This window comes from Myiozetetes cayanensis, unplaced genomic scaffold (genome assembly GCF_022539395.1).
Source record: "Myiozetetes cayanensis isolate MyiCay16 unplaced genomic scaffold, myiCay2020 scf1, whole genome shotgun sequence".
NCBI lineage: Eukaryota > Metazoa > Chordata > Aves > Passeriformes > Tyrannidae > Myiozetetes > Myiozetetes cayanensis.
Window position 1 is genome coordinate 19457322 of NW_026086604.1, and position 21395 is coordinate 19478716.

General features: G+C 40.1%; 1 protein-coding gene across 2 annotated transcripts in view; it reads right to left on the reverse strand.

The window, feature by feature from the left end:
* Positions 1-21395, reverse strand: part of GRHL2 (grainyhead like transcription factor 2) — a 62343-nt gene that overhangs the window by 8809 nt on the left and 32139 nt on the right. For both annotated transcript variants that reach the window (XM_050327025.1, XM_050327015.1), the window contains exons 9-14: positions 15799-15957; positions 11325-11412; positions 11103-11239; positions 9133-9164; positions 7572-7666; positions 2277-2362 (exon numbers count right to left, since the gene is read on the reverse strand). In XM_050327025.1, the coding sequence (XP_050182982.1) occupies positions 2277-2362; positions 7572-7666; positions 9133-9164; positions 11103-11239; positions 11325-11412; positions 15799-15957 (597 nt within the window). The remainder of the gene's footprint in view (positions 1-2276; positions 2363-7571; positions 7667-9132; positions 9165-11102; positions 11240-11324; positions 11413-15798; positions 15958-21395) is intronic.

The following is a 21395-nucleotide window of genomic DNA, read 5'->3' on the forward strand; positions in this document are numbered from 1 at the left end:
AAACATGCTTGCCAACTTATTTCAATGAAAACAGAAATTTGAATTGAATATTGAAAATAGAATTGGTCTGGTCAGTTGCCCTGCACTGGTTGGAATATCCCATGTACAGACATGTACCTAATAAACTTCTGTCTAAGCTACCTTTACTGAACTCATCCGTTAGCTTTTAATTACAAAAAGACTGTGGGACATTTTTTGATTTCCCAAATTTGTCTACCTTCTGCAATTTGAATAAATATGTGATTCTGCACAAGTTATCCTGACTTTGGATCAGGTTGAAAGCAGGATTTAGAGCTGGTCAGTCACCACACATGTGATATTCTGTGATGGAAAACTGTTTTGCTATTTTCTCTTGATCAAGACTGACTAGTGAAAACCAAACACTTGCATCACTTCCTGACATGTACTGTATTTCTGAAACTTGACACCTCTAGATATTTGCCAAAAGAAAGAAATCTGAGAAGGAATTAAGTATTCATTTGGAATGGGGATATATGTGAGAATAAAATAAACACAGGATCTGAGAAAACAATATCATTAATAACAGAAAATTAGGAGAAAGCCACAGACCAGGAATAGTGACTAACAAAAAGAAAAAAAAAATAAAATGCATAAACAGAGAAGGAGGCTATGATTCAGGATCACTGGAGCTCTCTTTCAGATCTGGAGCTCTGTAATGTTCAGAGGCTCAGTTTTTAAGTTCTTAGTACTGAGTTTTAGAATTGAGCATTGAGGATGTGCACAATTACAAAATGACATGATTTGCTGAAATGACTGTAGAGAGAGTATCTGAGAATATGCAGTTTGACAGCTCTCTGGCAGTGGTTTATCCACAATATCCTACTAAAGAGAATTAAAATTTTCTGAATGTGTTTCTTCCAGTGAACTGGGACACTTTACAACAGATTAGATTTCCCTGGTGCCAAAACACGCCAATGAGTCAGCAGCTGTGCTGACTGAGGTACACAAAAACCTTTCCTGCTTCTCCATCAGCTTTGTTTTTGTTACACAGTGGCTGGAGAACAGGCATGGAGAAGCAGAGACTCCTGGAGATAAAATATTCATGCAAGCTTGAAAGGATTATAACATACTTTTAACTTCCATACAAAGACAAGATGAAATCGTGTTACGGCTTATCATGAATCAGACTGCAGCCTCTTCAAGCAAAGCCTGGTTTTTGTTACACATGTGCTCTGCCTAACAACTGAGTTAACAAACAATACTGGTAAAAACAAGTTAGGACATCCTTAGCATGCTGCAGACTCTCCTCAAAGATACTCTGATCTGAAGAGGTGCTTTAAACAACTTCACTAACCCACAAATCTTTTTCTGCCTTCTGCTACTGGCCAAATATTGACTAAATTATTCAATCTTTACTGCATTAGAAATGTTTGGTACATGCAACAAGACACCATGACAGTTTTAAGAGAGTATGAATATACACACTTCTAGCGCTTGGCTGAGCTCTCTAGGGACATCCATTCCCATCTTCTCTGCTACAAGTAACAAAGGCTGGAAATCAACTCAGCATCCCACATGTCAGTCTCAGATTAGTTTCCCCACTGAAGCAGTGAGACAGGTAGTTACTTAACTCATCTCTCACCAAATTTCATATATCTGCTAGCCATCAGCTCATATAAAAAGGATTAAATAGGGAAATAGCAACTCTAATAATGACAGCTTAGGGATAACAAGCAAATAGTTAAGTCAAAGAAGCAGCAAAGAGGCAGGTGGTAGGTAGGTCACTCTGTCAGTGAGGGCTAAAGAAGGAATTTGAGACGAGGTATGAATGACAAGTCTGCATTGGCTCAGCACCTGCCTCTTGCATGCTGGAAGAGCAATTGCACAAAAGCCATGTGAAATTCACACAGAAAAGGTTCAACCTTGGGCCTCTTCTTGAAAAGATGGCTGTGAACATACTAATGTTCATTACGGGAAAAGATTCAACAGGCTCTGAGCCAACAATTAAGAAAGAAGCATTTCAGAAAATGAAGCCTGCACCTCTCTGCTTCCCTGACACTGGTTAATTACTGCAATTCCTCAAAGCTCATGTCTCCAATAACCAGCTCTGTGACACTTTAATCCCAGCAACCTGATGACAACACTGAATTTGGAACATGCCAGCATTTCAGAGATGTGCTCCAGAAAGCCTTTATGAAATGCTTTAAATGTACTTGAGAACATCTTTATGTTATGATTAATATCAATAATACATTGAAAGCCTGAAGATTTTCTTGCCAAGAAAGACAAACAATGTGAGGACATCGGATACTTACAGCTTCCATTAGCCCCTTTACTGTGGGTGATTTCAGCATCAAAGCATCAAACACCTCATCTGTCTCCTTCCTCACATACAAAAGCACTGAAATAAAAAAAAAAAGTCAAACTTGGAGCAGGTTCAATCAATTGCACAGATGAAACACCCCATGCTGAGTAGAAAAACAAATATTAATCCATGACAGATAAAATGAAGCAATAAGGATGGCTTGCTCTTAAAAAAATGTACTTTCAATATCATCAATGATCTAAACATGGACAAGACATTTGCGAACATAGTAACAAAATTTCAGCTATTTTAATATAATGTGAGGAATCTGCATCTTCCAGAATCTAAATCTCTATTTACAGCAAGAAGCTAAAAAGCACTTAGGCCCTGCCTCTCAGTCACAGGAGAAAACACACAAGCTAGGTCTTTCTAAAAGCTGTGTCTGGGCTTATACCTCTCCAGGATTCATCTAAAAGGCTGGGAAAGGACATTCAAAAAAGGCAAGTCTGGTTTGTCTTAAGCTATGCCTTTGAAAACAAAATTAATGAAAAAAGAAAGAGATAGTTCTGTCTGACGTGACCATGCAGATGACTACAAATGACCTGACCAGTCTGAAAATAAACACTGGGAAAAGGAGTTCAAAGTCATTTGAGACTTTACAGAGGAGACATTCATGAGAATGGCTGGCAGGCAGGCATTTTCAGGTACCCAAATGCCATTTCTGTTACTCTCCCTCCCTCAGATGTCCTGCTGGGTCTCAGTCATTCACAGGTGCCCTGCCTTCTCTAGCTCTTGTTTTTTCCTGACTAGTACAGGTAAAAGGAGGAAACTTGCTGCTACATGGCAAAAGCAAAGCAGACTGCTATAAGGCAAATAAGCATAAACGCTAGAAAAATGTTCTAGGCATAATCTCACAAGACTGGTAAGTAGCAGGTTAAATAAGATGTTCTGCAATTTATTTTGTTTCCTAAATAATACCTTTTCAAATAGCAGTGCTGAACATGAGATGCAAACACATATGCACTGTCAGGTTTTTTGGTTTTTTGGGTTTGATTTTTTTTTTTGGTAGACATCTTTTGAAACTGCAAATTCTTGTAGTCCAAAAGATATCTTCATCAGGTAACTCAACAGATGATGTGCATATGAACCAACAGAGATTTTTCATACAGAAGCAAGTGTTTTGAAGCTAATTCTAAGGTAAAAACTAGCAGAGTGGTCTCAGGCCCATTTGCAGAGAATTGTAGCTTCTTTGCCCAGGTTTTGAAACGACCGAAGAAAGACTTAAAATGTAAAGGAACAACAAAAAAAACACATGACAAGTTAAATTTTACTGGGTCTTGATATATTTATTTGCATGAGCAAGTACTCACTCAAAGTGCTAATCTTACCAGTACTAACACTCATATTAATTTAGTAATTGTTTCCTTGTGACTAGAAGGTTGTCTTGTAATTCCTGGCTTTACAAACATCTGGACCTCTGTCAGCCTTAACAATTGCAAACACATCTGAAAGGGGCAAAAAAAATCACTTGGTCCAAGGTTCAAGTTGGGGACATTACACAATCCCAGTGCCGAGCTTTAAATCCTCTGTTGTGCTTGGTGTGCCAGGCAACATTATGCTGAATGAAGGATCCATTACAAGGATAACGGGGAACTTGAATCACTATTATACACACAGAGAGCCAGGATTAGTAAACATACGGGGGCTTGTTGTTTTTTTCTGTCCCCTGATAGGTGTGCAAATCCTGGCTTTGATTCACTAGAGCACTCTTTCCTAAATGACTTCCGACGGCAGTGATGCCTTAGGAAGCCCCTATCTCATCCCCATCCTTTTGCTCTGTTACTCTGGCCCATCTCAGTGAATGTTCCTGGATGAGGAACTCTTTCGAAAAGCAGATGTGAGTGAAAAAACAACCCTTTTTTTGAGCTGTTCTTCAAACAGATCAGATCCCTGTTTCAGAGTACAGTGCAGCCCCACAAGCCTCCATGCCAGCAGAGCTGTGGAGAGGTGGCCAGGTGGCCTGGAGCAGGAGGCACAGCCAAGGCAGAGGGAGAGAGGCTGCAAGGACTGCAGTGGACTCAGTAGCAGCACTGCCACTGAATGCCTGCGACCATGTAACACAAGCCATACTTATGCCCTCTGATCCTACTGTCCCCATGTTCATGGCATCTAGATGGGTTCACTTTAATAGTACAATTTACAACACTTGGAGGGGGGGTAGAAATCTTGTACCAGGTAATGAGCTGTTTTTGACTGAGAGTTAAAAGATAAATTCAAATTTGCTGGACCTTTACAGTACCTGGCCTTAGTTCTTACCGTTCTTACCAGCACTGAAACCTGTTGTAGTCCCTAATACTCTTCAGACGTTTAAAAGAATTGCAGAAGATGGGGAGTGATAAATTTATCTTTAGTTACTTAAGAAATAACCCTGATAGAACAAACTGCAGAGTGGCAAACAGCCTTTGTTGAAGGCAAGCGATGTTGTTGCACCTGGAGATTTTTGGAAGCCAGGCCACCAAACAGAAGATTATGTGTGAATGCAGAAGAACAATGTTAGATACCTCTTTTAAAAGCATTAACAACAACAGACGTGTGGCAAAAATGAAACTAAGGACATAACGGGACAGTAAGATATGGGACATTAGGAAGGTCTGAGCCCAGGCACTACCAATGCTGTGACTAACACCCTATGAACAATGACTAATGACTACAGTCTCTGTAAAGTGGACTCTGGATGGAGATGTGGTACATCTTAGTCAAGGACAGTAGGGCTGGTAGCTGTGACCTGACTTTCTCATATTTGTAGCTTTCACTATTGCCCCAGCACAAAGTCCCTTGGGGACAAGTGTGAATGCTGTCCTTCACAGGGATGGTTCACTCCAATTGTTATGAATCCAAAATGTTTCAGTGTAGTTTAACATGACTTTCCTGAGAGACAAAGGGCAACAAAAATACGACTTCTTTAAGCTGAAAACTACAGGACTGGAAATCAACCTGATCTTAACTCAGCTGCTGGATTTATAATTAACAGGAAACTCCCTATGAAATCTGAAAGGAAAAGTGATTTGAGAACTCAAAACAGGGAAGGACCACAAGTCCAGCCAAGTAACTAGCTACATTTCACATTTGGTACAGATTAACATACTTCACACTTCTGTGTTGGTCACTTGTACCTCTCTTGGAGGTCAAGGAGATGAAAGAACAATCCACAAAGATCCAGCAACCTCAGTGACAATATGAACCTTGTTTTACTGTAGTTTGCAAACCCCTTCTACTCTGTTCTCTTGAAGGCTGCCCCTTAATACCTTTGCTTCTGCCAGACAGTATTACAATCAGGTCCATCAGGCAGAGGTGAGGCTACACAGTCACTTCAGTTCTTCAGCTGGGCTTGGACCCCTCACTAGCTGCTACTTGCACTACTCTGCTAATGAGGCACCTTGGGATTTCTTTGCTTTTAATGTATATTTTCACATATCAGACCTACTCTCTCTCAAATGTTACACCAGTGCCCCATCTATACCTGCTCTCTAGGGCTTGTTGATTCTGCTGCACCAGATCAATCTGGGAGAAAAGAAGCTTCTAAACATTTTAATACTCAGTGACTCCTGTGGTGAAGACAGCATTGGGGAAGGGGCAGATTCAGCTGAACTCCATCAGCACAATCCCAGATGCAGAGTTCCGGATGGCAGGAAGTTCACCAGAGCAAAGGCCACACTGGAAAAGGCTTGGCCTCCAGCCAGCATAGTCCAAGTTGTAAGAAACACTGAACAGGAAGGGGATGTGAAGAGAGCATTCTCCAGCATCTCTGGTTCCATGCCTCTCCTGGATTTAATTAGTTAGCATAGTTTTGCCACCAGTTAAATTTTTTTTTTTCTTTCTAATCTTACCCTTGAAATGCTTGCAAGTCCTGGACAATATTAAAACAATTAACCACAGCAAAGGACAGAAATAATCAAAGCAAACCAATACCTCCTTGCAGGCAACTTCCCAGGCTTCCAGCTGGGAAACCCAGGTGAAATTTTGGGAAATGACAGTTCTTTACGTAGCCCTCATGACTGTCCTCTTCTGCTTGACAGAGCCCTGATAATGTGAATTTGGCCAAGGTCTGGGTCAACCAGATGCAAGTCTGTGGTCAGTGCTGCTCTCAGAAGTCAGCATAATTAATTTAAGAGTTAATTATAAGAAGAATATGTTCACAAGAATATGTTCACATTTATTCCAAGAAGATATCAGTCTCCATCCTATAATCTTCCCCTGATTCAAGCACATCACCCTAACCAACACAGAAACTTGGCAAATGCAGGCTCATGGGAAGTTATTTCTACCAAGCTCAAAGGAGTCTTACAAATGGTCAAACTAAGAACAACTGAGCTCATTTCTGTGCCTTGTTGATTTGTTGTCTCACAAACTGTTGGGTGAACTTCAAAATAGTTGCAAGTTTGAGTCACGTAGGTTGGTCAAAGCCCTGAAGTCTCCAATAAACTTGTATGACAGAACTCATGAGACTGAAGGAATGGCAGATATCCTCCAGGATGTTTAACTGTGGCAGTGTAGAAAGCTACCACCGATAGCACTGCACTGGAAGTGACTGTACACAAAACTGATTTGGTGAACAAACCCACCTTCAGTGCAAAGTTTAACAGCTCTACCTAAACCATTGTTTCAATGTTATTCAACTTGAGCTTCACTTGTAGCAGACTGGAAAACAGGAGGCGGTAGAGTATATGAAATGCAACTGTAATAATATTCACTCAGGCAGTAAAAAAAGTTAAGGGAAACAAATTCTTAAAAATGCTGTTAAGTCTGCTGGAAGATGTCTCTCCATGCCTTATATTTCTAATTGGGTAGGAAATTTCTAAGACTTTATTCCAGTTAATCTAAGTCTGCAGGCAGCAGGAGCCTGCCTGTTAAGGTCTCTGTATTTGACCTAGTGCATCTTGCATATTTGCTTGTGATCCCAGCCAGAACAGAAAAGATGAGCAAAAGCTAAAAATAGACAATCACAGATTTGCTACTGGAACATTTACGAACTATGTAGCTTGGCCAAGGATCAAGAAACTTTCTAGCTTTTTTATATTTTATATACACTTGTGTCCTGATCCCTCCTTGAGAGAGCACAGTCCTTTTTTTTTTTAATTATTATTTTCCTGCTCTTAAGTCATTTCTAGTATGCAAAAATCTCTTCTCCCATCTACCTACATTTGCACTAGCATTCAGCAATTGTCTTGATCCAAGCCACACCTATCCCTCAAGCTTGAGGGCTTGAGTTCCACAAAATTATTTTTAACTGCTAATCGACTGTTACCTCTTTTCAGGCCTTCTTCTTTCACTTGTTTCAACGGGGATGGACCAAATTCCTCCTCCACAGGCCGGAACATCCTTTTGACCAGGACACTGCTACTAGAATACACAAAACAGTAACCATGTCACAGTAAAACTGTGCTCCCAGAAGAAGAGGAGACAACAGCAGCAGTCATGACTCACTTTGTACTCTGGTATAAACACCCACGAGCTGCTCAAGTAGCACCAGAACAGAAACTGCAAGGATTTAGCTTTTGATGCTTATCTGAACTATCCAGGCCTCTTAATTACCCAGACTGACTGGCTGGGACAGGTGACAGGAAAATATGTTCCAATGTTACTCACTAATTTGAAAACCCCAAAGGCCCTTAACTGTTATATATGGAGGGAAGGGGGGTGGGGAGGAAGAAACAGTTAAGTGAGGAACCAAACCCACATTTGTACATTGATTTACCTCCTCTTTGGGGTAAAGGAGATAGCCTCAGGAAACACCAGCAATATTTCTAAAACCCAAGAGCATACTAGCCAGCAAGTTCAAAAGGAATAATGTGCTGGGCCAGATCCAACCCAAAGCTGCAACATGCTCTATCAGGGGAGCTGAGGGTTGAAGGAACAACCGCTGCCCCCTCTGCTTGTCATAGCTCTGGCAGGACTTGGAGTCCTGGAGGAGAGAACTGAAGCTAATGTGCTTGGTGCAATAAACCCCTGTTTCTCAAATTACACTGTAAACCTTGTGAAGAATATTAGTTTCATAAAAAAAAAACAAAAAGGGCCTCATGTTTTCAAGTCAATGTCGGCAGCAGGTTCTTGGCCACTCCCTATCACAGATCACTTTTTGCAGGTTTATGGGACTGCAGTTGTCTTACTCCAAACTCTCAGATTTAAGGGTGCTCACTTGGGATTTAAGCAACTTAAAAAAGTTGCGCACACTGTGGGCTGAACTTCAGCCACCCATATTAAAGCCCTTATTTTATGGCACCTCTTAACTATTAGAGATGCTTTCATCAATTCTTCCAGCCCCTCCAAAGTCAGATAGGGGGTGGTCCCATTTACAATCTTTCCCCTTTCCAGGATCTCCCATTCTCTTTCTGCTGTTCTCTTCTAGCACTTGGTCGTTCTCCCTGCAGTTCCTGTATTTGTCACATACACACGTGTGCTGCTAAACAGCCTTCAGGAAGACTGCAGTGAAGTTCAGTGCTTCATCAAAAGATTCCTGGTTTTTAAAGTATTTGAGAACCCTTGTGCATATATAAAAGGCATTTCATTATCAAATATATTGTCCTGTCCCTGTATTGAACCTTATGGCCTTTTAAACTGTTTTACTTGGAAATGTATTAAAAAACAAATATAAATACCAGCCAGTTCACATGAAGGAAAAGAAAGCTACACTATAAAATAAAACTCCCCCTACCAGTTCTACATATTATTCATCCTTCATAAGCAACGGGAGAACATGAGGGAAGGGGGAGAAAAGGCATCAGTTTTATCTGGTTTTACGTTTTGTGTCTTCTTTCTATGAGTTTGAACTGCTAACTGCAAAGCTTGTGAAACAATAAATGTCTTACCCTTCTCTCTCATCGTCTGTATTATAGTAAACCTAGAAGGACAGAAATAAAGCCCAACAATTATTCCCAAAACTTACACATTTGCTTAACAGAATAACTTCAAAAGGCAGAAAAGACAAGTGGTTTGCAGTTTTTCATATGTTAAAAATCCTTTTCCTTCTATGAAACAAAAACATCTCTAATTGTGATAAGGGAAAAGAGTGGCTTAGAAAAACTGCTGTTGAATATTATCTAGTGGAAATATATCAAAGTATTTTTGAAAGACATTGTCCTCTCCCCTGGTTCACGTAATTTTCCTAATTAATTTACAATCCTCTAAATAAGATCACTACTCACCTAAATTAACCCTAATACCAAAACAGTCACAAACTTTTCTCTGTCTTTAATACTATCTGAAAATCTCATAAAACTGTAGAGAACAACATTAAACTACAGGCCTAATGGATATACAATTACTAATGATACAGATGATCATTTTTTGCACAGGCTGTGAGCAGAAGCCCAAGTCCAGATCACTGTTTTGTGTAAATCCATACAGTTCACACCAAATTTATAACAGCAGCAAATGCTGCTAACAATAGCAGGGGAGGTATAAAATCACAGTCTGCTGTCAAAGGCTTTACAGAACAGTCAGCCAAATTCCTTGCAATGTGCCAGCACTGCGGGACTGCACCAACAAGTGTACCAGCCCTCCAGCTACTGAAGGCAGCGTACCAGAGCTCTGTGCTCTGCTGGGGCAGAGCAAGGCATCTCGGGTGGGTTGTGCTGGCAAGACTCAGAGAATACTTGGCTCTCACTGAGAGCCTTTGCTTCTGAACCTGCACAATGAAAATAGCTCAGGTGTGTGTGTGCAAAGCCAAGGTCTGTAACTCATTCCATGAGTTACAGCAATAAAAGACATGGCTGAACATTGCCTGAGAGCTAGGAAACCAGGGTATCTTCCAGTTAGTTTAGAAAATTATTTACAGGATTACATATACTAAGGAATGCTTCCACCTTCTCCTGTTTTGAGACAAATCCACATTCTGGTTTGAAAGCCATGAGGACAGAAGGTACCCAGCACTGAAATGTGAGTGGGTGTCTTTCCAATTTTGGAGAGTAAGTCAGTGACAGCTGCGACTGCAATGTCTGCGCTCTTTGTGCTTCGCTCTACCACAATTCTGCTTTAAAATAACTGACAATTCCAACAGTGTCATTTAATCTTCATCATCTTAATATTTAAACACACGCATAAAGGTCTCATTCTACTCCCTGAGACGTTAATAAATAACAGGTTCACAGTAAAAAAATTGTCAGAGCTGACCCTCCAATTCAGGTTTGCAACTTCTCAGCAAGCGATAAAGTAGAAAAAAGTCAAGTCAGCAAAGACTCCCTAATGTTTACTGGTGATGATAATTGGCAATACTGAATATTAACATTAGCATGACAGAGTTTTACTTGGTAGATTGAAAATATTTTTCCAAGGAATTTTCAGTTCTCTAGGTAATGACAACAGAAAACGGACAGTGGTGTTCAGTGACCCTGCTCTTGACCTCCCTATACATGTAAGAGCTTGGTCTTTGTCTTCAGTTGTGACAAGGAGGGGGTCTCTGCTACCACAAGGTGGCACTTCACTTCATCTAGCCAAAGAGCACATGCAAAACCAGACTTTGTTTCAGTCACAAATCAACCTATTTCCTGACTATTTGTTCCATTCTTTCTTGCCAGCAAAAGAATAACAAAACCATAACAAACACAAACTAGTCAGTTGTCAGTGAAGTATAAACTCCTTCTTCACACCCAGAACTTGGAAAGGTACTTATCCCTTTTAAACTCTTGTATATGTGACTCACCAAGAGTTGTGTTTATAAAAACAAGAGTTGAAACAAGTAGCCCCTAGGAACAAAGATTTTATTTTCCTAAAATCTGCCCTAGAGTAGAGGCAGACAGATGGCAAGTGGGCACCAGCTCATCTCATTATAATTTCCTACCTGTCCAGTTCTTTGTAGGTTTCCAAAGTGAACATCCGGTATGAAGAGAACTGGCTGGGAATCCAGGTCAGCCATTGTTTTGAAGAAGGTGATATCACTCTTTTTCTGCAGAGGGAGTGCACTCAACTTCCCTTCAGCTGCAGATCACAAAGCGACATGGTTGTGAGAAGAGGCATGTTAAGCATGACTTAGCCCCAGACCAGAAAGGCACATCTTACTCACCATTATTACACGAGGCTTGGGATGCCTGGCCTTTGCCTTTCTTCCTGTTCTGCTTTCTCTCTTCATCTCGGATTTTCCTTTCTGCTCCCTGATGCAAACAAGACAACACACAGATATGATTACTCTAAGGGGAACCTCTGAGGCCACCATAGTTAGCAATGCCTTGAACTACAGTGGCTGACATATCAGAAATACTGAAACAGAAACTGGTTACTCCATTGCAGGTAAATCTGTCCAGACTGTCGGAAAGGTACCAGCTTCGTATCGATCACCTGTGCCTGAAACTCAAGTTGGCACCACTAGCAGCTCCCAGGGCCGCAGACAGCAAGGGGAACATATCCACACACTGGTTTGGAGAAGCCAGGATGGACAGCTTATGCAGCATGCAGTCTCTAGCAGGACTGATGCCACCACAACTTTCGCAAAGCCCAGTGTCTCTGCAGTGGACAGAATGCTCAGGCCAAATACTTTGTGTATGTAATGGCATAAAACACCTGCAGCATTGTTACCATCCTACTTCATGTCTGATAAAGTGATACACTTTTCCCTAAACTCTCCTCCACCCACTTTGTCTGGGGGTGGCATTGCTTCACTGTTGGCAATTGGGCAGAGGCCTTTGAGATCTGACAGTGAAAGATGGCTGTGCTGACAGGTTGCCAGCAGTGCAAGGGTTTTTACAGAAAAATACAGGCATTTCAGAGAGGCAAAAGCTCTCCAGAAATGGCAAAGCAATGCAGCACTGCCCTACTAGGCACTAGGAAGTCCTGGGAAGTTGCAGGCTTCTGTTATGTAAATACACTCTCAACAAGTTTAAAAAATAAAATTTGTTATTGACATAAAAAGCAGCAACACCTCCTTTGAAGTTCTCCTGATTTACTTTATAAATAATACCCATCACATTGTGAAGAGTATTAAAGACCCATATGCTCCCAGACAGTCGGCATGCAAGATTACAGATTTTTTTTTTTTCCAAATTAAAATTGGAAGTTTCTTGAAAAGAAAGGGGGGGAGGGAGGTAAGGAAGCCAAAAATACCCACTCAAGATGGCAAAATTCACACATGAGCCAATGAACCAAGCTTGAAAAGAATGCAAGGAAAGATGTACTCCTGGTTGTGATCTACTAATAGATTTCCAGAGGATGAAATAGATGGAGGAAGAAACAGCTCTTTAAAAAAAACATGAAGGTGTCAAACAGAAACATCATCTCCAGACTCAGGTCCCAATCCAGTTGTCACTGACCTCAACTGCAGACACCAAAGGACTCAGAGTTATTCCCTTATCAAAATTGTTTCTAGGGGTACATTTGTGTCTTTAAAGGCATTTGTGTTCTTTGTAAGAAAGGAGCATAGAACCTTCTTCTCCCTAAAGCTTAAGATTAATAGGGAATTGGAATTGCTCAATACCCTATGATAATCCATGTTCTCTGTGACGATATGCACTGAAGACAAGGAGGCAGGAACTGCATATATTCTAAAGAACATGTAGTTTTTCAAACTAAAGAAAACTGGATTCATTTATTTTATTTTGGAACAATGCTATGGTATTTGCCAAGTCAAATGCTTCTGCTTCTTTTCAGCAAATCTAATCACATAAAGAAAATCAAAATAGCTCTGAAGCCCAAGTTCCTTCATACACAGTGGCTAAAGCATCTTGCAATATATAAATATAAATAGGCCTGGTAGCAAGTTTCCCTGACAACCTACTTAAGGAATAAAAGTTATATATTCTTATCATAATGCAGCATCAGTGATCTGCACAGGATAAAAAGACTGCAAGGGCAGAGAGAACTAGCACTGAGAAAACGAGATGTGCACTGTAACAGATGCTTTGAAGATTGCCTATGGAAAACAAACACAGACAGAAGACTGGAGGATGAATAGAGAGTAAGGACACAATTACAACCTCTGCAGCATTTATCTCCATGCATTTATGTCACAAAGCACACTTTGGATATGAGTTGGTGTAACGCTCTAATTTATATATGTAAATTAGTATTACAATTAAGCAATTGCCAGAGTAAATACTAAAATACATGTAATACATACCACTTAGCTAAATGCAGTTTTATTTCTTCAGAGATAATTCTTTCCACAACAGTTACTCTGTATTTCAGCTACAAGACATTAATTTATTTACTGTGTAGTTCCAGTGATCCAGATGACTGTAATAAATCAGGCACTTTTCTCATCAGCTTCTCTTTGAGGTTGTCAGATTGGGGCATAACAGTGCAGTTCATGCTTTTAAAATTTATAAAAATTACTATGTGTTTGCTGGGTTTTTTTAAATGGTCCCAGTGGTCCCCAATAATACCTCCTTAATTGATCATGACAAAGAGGTGGGCAATAACCACCTCAGCTTTGTAGCCTTTCCCAAAGAGGCAGAACGCCCTGTTCATGTCCCTGGAGGGTGAGCTGCAGGCTGACAAGGGAAGCTGAACCATTTAGCACCACCTTAACAAGTGCCAGGGTTTTATTTTCACATATTTGAAAGATAAGGATACAAAGCCAAACCAGCTACCTTCTTCTGAGCACCATGAATTCTCCCAGCACTACTAGCAAATGGAAATTTTCCAACCATTTGTTTACTCACGAAAGCCCTGTGACAAAGGGATGTTGGTAAAGATCTGGCAGGATAAGTTAGGGGAGAAGCAAGCCTCAGTCTCCTTCCAAGTGCCAACGAACTGTCATGGGAATTGACCTCAATAATTTTCATTCACTCAACTTATTTTCAAATCTGCATTAAGTTAAAGAGCAGTATGTGTATGTATATATTTATATTAAACAGATATATATCCCATTATCGATACCCTTGAGCCCTTCAGTTCCCACTTCCAATACAGTTTTGATGCATATAACACTTTTACAACCCTCTGATCTTTTCTTCTACTTTGAGACAGTTTTGATTATTAGGCTCAACATTAATTTCCTGCTTTCTTGTCTGGATATTTGAAGCACCAATTAAGCCAATAGATGCAACAAACATGTATTATTCAAAATCTCCACCAGTTGTATCTACAGGTCACCCTTGATGAGTTTTTGCTCTGAGTTTCCTTCCTTTTTTTAAATAATTCAATTTTTTCTAATTGCTCTTCAAAAACAAGTAGATGAAAATGACTTGTTCCTTTGATATTTACCGAGCTTTTAACATCCAGCTGTAGCTTCAAATCTCTAAATATTTGACATTCAAAGTTACAATTAAAAGCATAGCATTTTGACTGCAAGACCTCAGTGCATATATTTACATTCATTACTTCCAAAGATTTTGCTCCACCAACACAACTGACTGATTAGCCCTCAAGATCCCGTTGTCAAGATTGCAACAAGGGAATGAACTGAAAAGGGGGAAGGAGCAGCAACAGAGAGTCCTGGAACAGTTGAACTCTTACCCTTTCCATTAAAAAGTTAATGTTACATATTGCCTGGAGCATGGCCTTTGTCTTTCTATTCCCACCTGTAAGATGGCAAGACTAATTTGGATAAACTTCCAAGTCACTTAAATAGATGTAGACTCTTGAATCCCTGAACCTTGACTGGAATTCAGGCATCAGCTCCCCCATGGAAAATTTTTCTCAGGAGGGATAAAGTCATCAGCTGGCAGATGTTAAACACAACTGAAAAGTGGTCACACTCTCTTCTAAGAATTATCACTGACATAACATTTCTGAGCAACTGTTTCTACTTGGTGATATATACAGCTGACCATGACATTGTCTAAGCCATTAAGGCATGATCCATGTTTGGGAGCTGAAAAACCTTACCAGTTCCCACAAAGGAGCAGTCAAATGTACTGTAAAAGAACAAAATTTTGCAAAAGAAGGAGTGAGCACACACAAAAAAATAGTTACTGAACTACAAAATGGGAAAGGCTAATCTACTTTTGCAGTTTACTTTTAATAAGAAAATCCTAGCAACATAAAAGTCTCATTGAAGCTTCCAAAATCAGGGATTGTAATCAAGGGAGATGGGAAATCCATCAGCTGCATCACTGGGACTTGGCATTTTCCACTGCATCAGAAAAGAGTTTAGTAGACCTTTGAAAGGTGCATTTCTCTGTCAGAGCATCTCCACAAAGTTTACATGCTACCTATCCTGGTTGTTAGAGTCAGGAGGGAAAACCTCAGCAGACTGGCACTTGCATGAGCCTATCGTCAGCACTGACCTTCCCAGCAGAGATCTTCACATTTGCACTTTCTCTCATTTTTTTTGATATTCCAGCATCATGACCTAAAACACGCTGTCCTTAAAAAGTCCAACTATTCCTCACCAGCTGAGGAATCAGGGCCAAAAAGGCTGCAAAGCAGTAAAATAATTACATGATAATCTGCTAGATTTGTGATACAGCTTGTCCAAATGGTACCATGAAACACAATTCTCTAGGGAAAGAAAAAACATTTAATTAGGTCTAAAATACAGCAATAATAAATAGTCTAAAAAGGTTCCTCCTCTATCCATGATAACTGTGCTTTCCACTTACCTTGTCACAGAAGACCTTGATCTGGCAGTAGGCTCTGTGGATGGGTTTATTGCTGCGGTTGTTGTAGCTGTACGTATCAATCTGAATCATCAAAGGAAGCCCTTTTACTCCTTTTTGTGAGGAGAAGTCTGTGCTCAAGCAATTCACTGTGATGAAAATCTGTGTGCCAGAGAGATTACTTTTAAAATGTGGTACAAACAGTGATTAAACTTCCAGAAACACATGAAAACAAATGGGAAAATAAAAGCAGATACACCATCCTACTCACTCCCCCAAAAAAACCCCAACAGTTATTAATTCAATACACACATTTATTCTCTACTTCTGTCCTAAATCCAATGAAGATGCTCCCATGCTGTGAAGAAGGAGAAAATTTTAAGACATGTATCAGCACTTCAGTTTGGATCAGAAGCTCACATTTGAGTTGAATCATTTGGTTGTCCCAACTTATCATGCTTTGGTTCACACCAGAGAGCTCAGAGTACATCAGTTGGATTCTTTTCTGAAGAGCCACACTAGATGATGTGCCATAGGAGCACTCCTCAGTTGCTCCAGCTGCTAAAGGTTGCTCAGTCCATGGGAACTGACTAAAAATAATCTAAAACCTCCTAAAATGTGCCTCTCATGGATGTCAGGTCTTTAGCCCTGACTTGCTTCATTCTAGAAATCTGATCCGTATGTTTGCACTATTTGTTAATACAGATCATCTTGCTTTGTCCTTTCCAGCTGCCTTCAGTCTGGCTTGTTCTTCTGACGGCTCACAATTCAAATTCATTGGGGCAATGATAAGACCTGCCCCTTTTTTTATATTTTACAAATTTTCTTGATCTTCACTTCAAGGGCCCTTCATTGTCTTCCTTCAATTTCAAAAAATGCATCTCATCCTGTCTTTCAAACTGGGAAGCTCAAACATTTATAAAACTACTCCCCACCTCTCCTCAAAAGTCTTCTTTGTCATATAGCAACCACTTAAATTGACATTGCATTGCATTCCATTCCTGGTGAGCCTCCTGCTTGTCTGTGCTTCAGAAATCCACCTCCTGCTCCTCTTCTACAACCACTTATGTCAGTTGATAGCCACTAGTCATCTCCTGCTCTCTAACTCCACTGGTACCATGGGACAAGGTGTGTCTCATCTGCCATGTCTGTACAGGACCTGGAAGAGGGATCTTCCACCACCAAAGTCTTGCAAGGACTATTCTGATGAAAAGCAAGCACTGTGAACTGAAATACCATTGATAGCTTTCAGAGCTTTCAGTCAGGATACCGTGAATGAAGGAATATATGCATTTCATAGTAATTTGGGGCAATTACGCACTGACCTGATTCTACTTCTAATTTTTCCTCAGTTTAAAAACCAAAAACAAACCACCAAACAAACAAAACCCCAAAACTGTGCACTAGGGAAAAGCACAAAGAAAACACCAGTATCTCCTGAAACAAGGGGATGTGAAACCTGACACTCAGGAAGGAAGAGATCTCAAACAGGTCTCTCAAACAGACCTGATGCACACCTTGCTGGGCAGAGGAGGGAGCAGCAGGCCCATGGTCCGGGGGGTTTCAGGAAGGAAGAGCATGAAGGAACCCGTCCCCAGTCCACAAACAGGGAAAATAAACCAATTGTGTGGCTGTTCAGAATGCAACATCCTTAAGAAAAGCAGCTGAGAATAAAGAAGGGCTCCCAGGGCTGGTGGGGCATACTTCACCCTCATGGTAGAAGTTAACATTACAGTCATGGTCTTTATGATGGAGCCAGCTTGTTTGCCTGACTGAGCTAATGGCCCCTCCGCTTTCTGCTTCTGATTCTATCACAGAACTGCATTTACAAATGAAATAGTTGAACTTTAACTGTGGGAAGAGGAGGGAGGCGGGGAAGGGCCCTAGGTGAAACTCTGATTTTGAAGCTGATAGTGTTCTTTCTGTTTCAAATTACAAGTTGGTCTCTCCTCCTGCTCCAAAGGTAAGTGTAGATATGGGCACATACGCCTTTGAAATATGAAAGCCTCAATTTCATTTGCCTTCAGACTCCTTTACAGTGTCAGGGCAACAGTTTTAAGTGTGTGTGAACATACAGGAGTGGAATGAGGTCTGGCATAAAGCAGAAATCTGGTCTATACTTTAGCTCATACTTCTGCATAGGGATTTTCCAACTGTAAGCTGAAATGTGAGAGGGAACATGCAGGCTTTGCATCTACTCAGCAGTTTGTGCATCTGCAACATTTGCTGCACATTTAGCTGAGAAGTAAAAAAAGATCTTGTCCCACCCTAATCAACTACATACACTGTGTGTTATCTCTTTCACTGCCTCCACAATCACAGAGTAGAGTAGGAACGGCTGGGGAACACAGAATTTATCATTTCAAGAGTCCCTATACAGTAATAACAGATTATTCAGCATGAATAATAGATATGTGCTGTAAGACTCAATATCTTGTCCTGACACTGTAATACATCAGCATGTCTCCAAGGAGCAATGACTGTACGTTCATGTACATGAAGTGTACTATACTTTCTGTCACATCATCTGCACCTCACAGACAGACAGATGGGTTTGAATTAACATAGATCATTCATTTGGGGGAAATTTTCTGTCTCCACACAATATTCTATTGTTTTTTTCCCTGTAAACCACAACACTGACTTTGGATTCAGAAAACATGAGGAGTGTGCAGAGGGAAGGGGAAGATGGTATTTCTGTTATTGGAGTTGATTTTAGGGTGTCGTCTTTTTTTCTTTTCACACAACTGAAGATTCATGCCAGTTTTAATACAGTGATGCAGCAGGCTGCTCTGGAGAACAGGACTTGGGGAAACAGCTGGACAGTCCCCTTCTCTCTCTCCTGCTCTGACCAGAAACCACCTCCACAAAGCAGTGATCTGCTCTGAGCAGCAGTGATTTCAATCACCTGTCCAGGCACAGCCTGCTTTGCCCTTTACAACCCTCATTTTCCTCTCTCTCACCTCCTGTCCCTAACACAGGTATTCCCACTCTCAATGAGACAAGGGCAAAACAACCCCATTTTCAGACATGAAAAGCAAAAGCACTGCTCTACTTCTCCAGGTAGATACCCAGGTTTAAGATCCTCCTTGCTGAGGTCTCTTGCATACTAAAGTTAACATGGTTGGAGTTAAGTAGAAATCCCAGTAGCTGGAGTAGAAATCAGTTTCTCTCCCCAGCTCTGTTTACACTTGTCTTAGAACTCTATTAATAAAAGTGACTATAATTGTCTATCTGAATTCATTTACAAACTTTTTTTTCCCCTGTGCAAACTGGATTTTAACAATGTTTTGCTATCAATTGGGTTGTCGTTATAGTGATGTGGTTTTTTTTTTTAATATCAGTATATCTCAGATTACAGCAATTAATGGTAGAGTTCCACCCATCTAGTCTCCAGCTCAGGCATGCCGTTGGCAATGAAATACTAATTTGGAGAAACATGTAGTGCTGAGAAAGTTTCAAAAGTGGCCTAAAACAACGACAACTCTTCTGTTTGATATACAGCATGCCTAGAAAAAGCACTCCCTCTTTCGGGGAAGGCACTCCTCCATGGTGTAGCTGCTATTATGTGAATTACCGACTGTTTGTTAAATACTGCAGCATAATTAGGGATGTACAAGACACAAACACAGCAAGCTGCCTTAAGAGAAAACAAGGCTCAGAAGTGTATTTCCCTTTTTATCATTTAATTCAGCCAACATGACTCCTGCTGTGATCTCTCAGCTTATCCACCTTAAAGGTCTACAGTTACAAAACTTTTAATATAAGCCTTTCATTACTATTTACATTTCTGGCTCCCATTGTCTCAGAAAGAGCCAGGGGCACAAGGGAGGGAAGAGTGTGTTATGGCACAAAATCAGAAACTTACAGCAGTTTCTCTACTGAATACTGGTAATACATAGAACCTACACCTGGGTGATGGGTCTTTTTAAAACCCTAGTTTTAAAAAGTTCATCCCTCCAGACTGTAACAACAAAGAGTTAAATGACTTGTCTCTCAAATGACTAACATCAATCCCATCATTCCTCCTATACACAAAAAGTGTGGTTTTATAGTTTCTCCTGCCAGCCCTTACCTTATAAATCCCACACAAAGGTAAAACCTTTGTTTCATTTCAATACAAATGTCTCCAGCAAATGTTTACACTACTCTTTTGAAGCTTCCTCAACCCACACCACACCCCGGCAACTACATAAAAATGCCATTTGCCTTGAATCCCAGATGCATACTTATCAAGCCATTTGTATACACTGGATTTCAACATTATGTGCTACCACAGGTTAACTCTTCTTTAATATATACACGTGTGTGTGCATGTCTCACACATATATTTTTATATATATATATATATATATACACACACTTGCACAGACAGACATGGATTATTAAGTAGTTGCCAGGTATAATCCTACATAATTTCTGGTACTAACTCCCCAAAATGAAGCATCTTTTCCTTTAACCTTTAAATTTTGAGAGTAGAGAAAATGTTAATTTACTTCCTAATTAAATTAAATTAAATTTGATGTAACTTCAGAAGGAAATTTGTGATTATGAACAAAATAATTCTTATACTAGTCAAAGCCTGTCCTAAGTATCACTAGCAATGTTAAAGAACTATGGATTGCCACAATACAAATCACTGCTAGAGACAGTACTGCTCTATAAGCCAGATTTTACCATTGTGCCCACTGGAACTGGATCTCACTTTGGCCCACGATATCCAAGAAACTAATCCTGCAAATCACTCACTCTTTGAAAACAGCTTATTAGTGTACGGGCTATGCCAAAACTCATTAAATAACTGGAAAGGTTCCCAGAGGCTTCAGCATGCTTTAGATTAAAGATCTACATTTCAGTTAAATATAGCAGGACAATGATTGCATGCAAGTATACACAACAACTGCAGAGTGCACAACTCCTGTGCACACCTAAGGGCATATGCCAGCACCTGCCTCAATTACAGATCCACTAACATCTCTTTACCACATGTCCAAGTTGTGGTGCTCAGCAGAAATCAGTAACCTCTTGGTATCACTGAAAATTATTTTTTGTGACATTTTTATTTAGCAACTACTCACTGAACTCACATCTTTGAACTTAAGGTTAAAAAGCATTTTCCATAAAAATATGCAATTAACATATTGTTTCAGAATTAACACCGTCCTCACCATTTTAAATTAGCAAATTACCAATCACAGAGAAGGCGTATCTCAAGGAATTGGTACAATTTATGACAAATATATTCTCCTTTGACCAGGAGAATTCTGGTTCATAATTATCTTTCTTGCAAACTAACTTCTGTCAGCAATTAAGCTGTAAGCAGACAGATGACTGTCAAAAATGAAACCGAACTCTGTTCAAAAGCCTCCACTAGAACTTTGCCAACCAGCCAGATGCTGCAAAAAAAATCTTCTGTAGGGCAACAGCAAGGCAACTACCTACCTTCTAGTATATTATAAATAGACTTTTTAAAGTCAGCCAGCTCTTGTTAATTGTTGTTTGTTTCCTCATTTTTTTTTAAAGAACTCCTTTAAAAATACCAAACATAGCATTCAGGTTCAACCAAAGGGAGCTGACAAATCACCTTGCTCATAAATGTT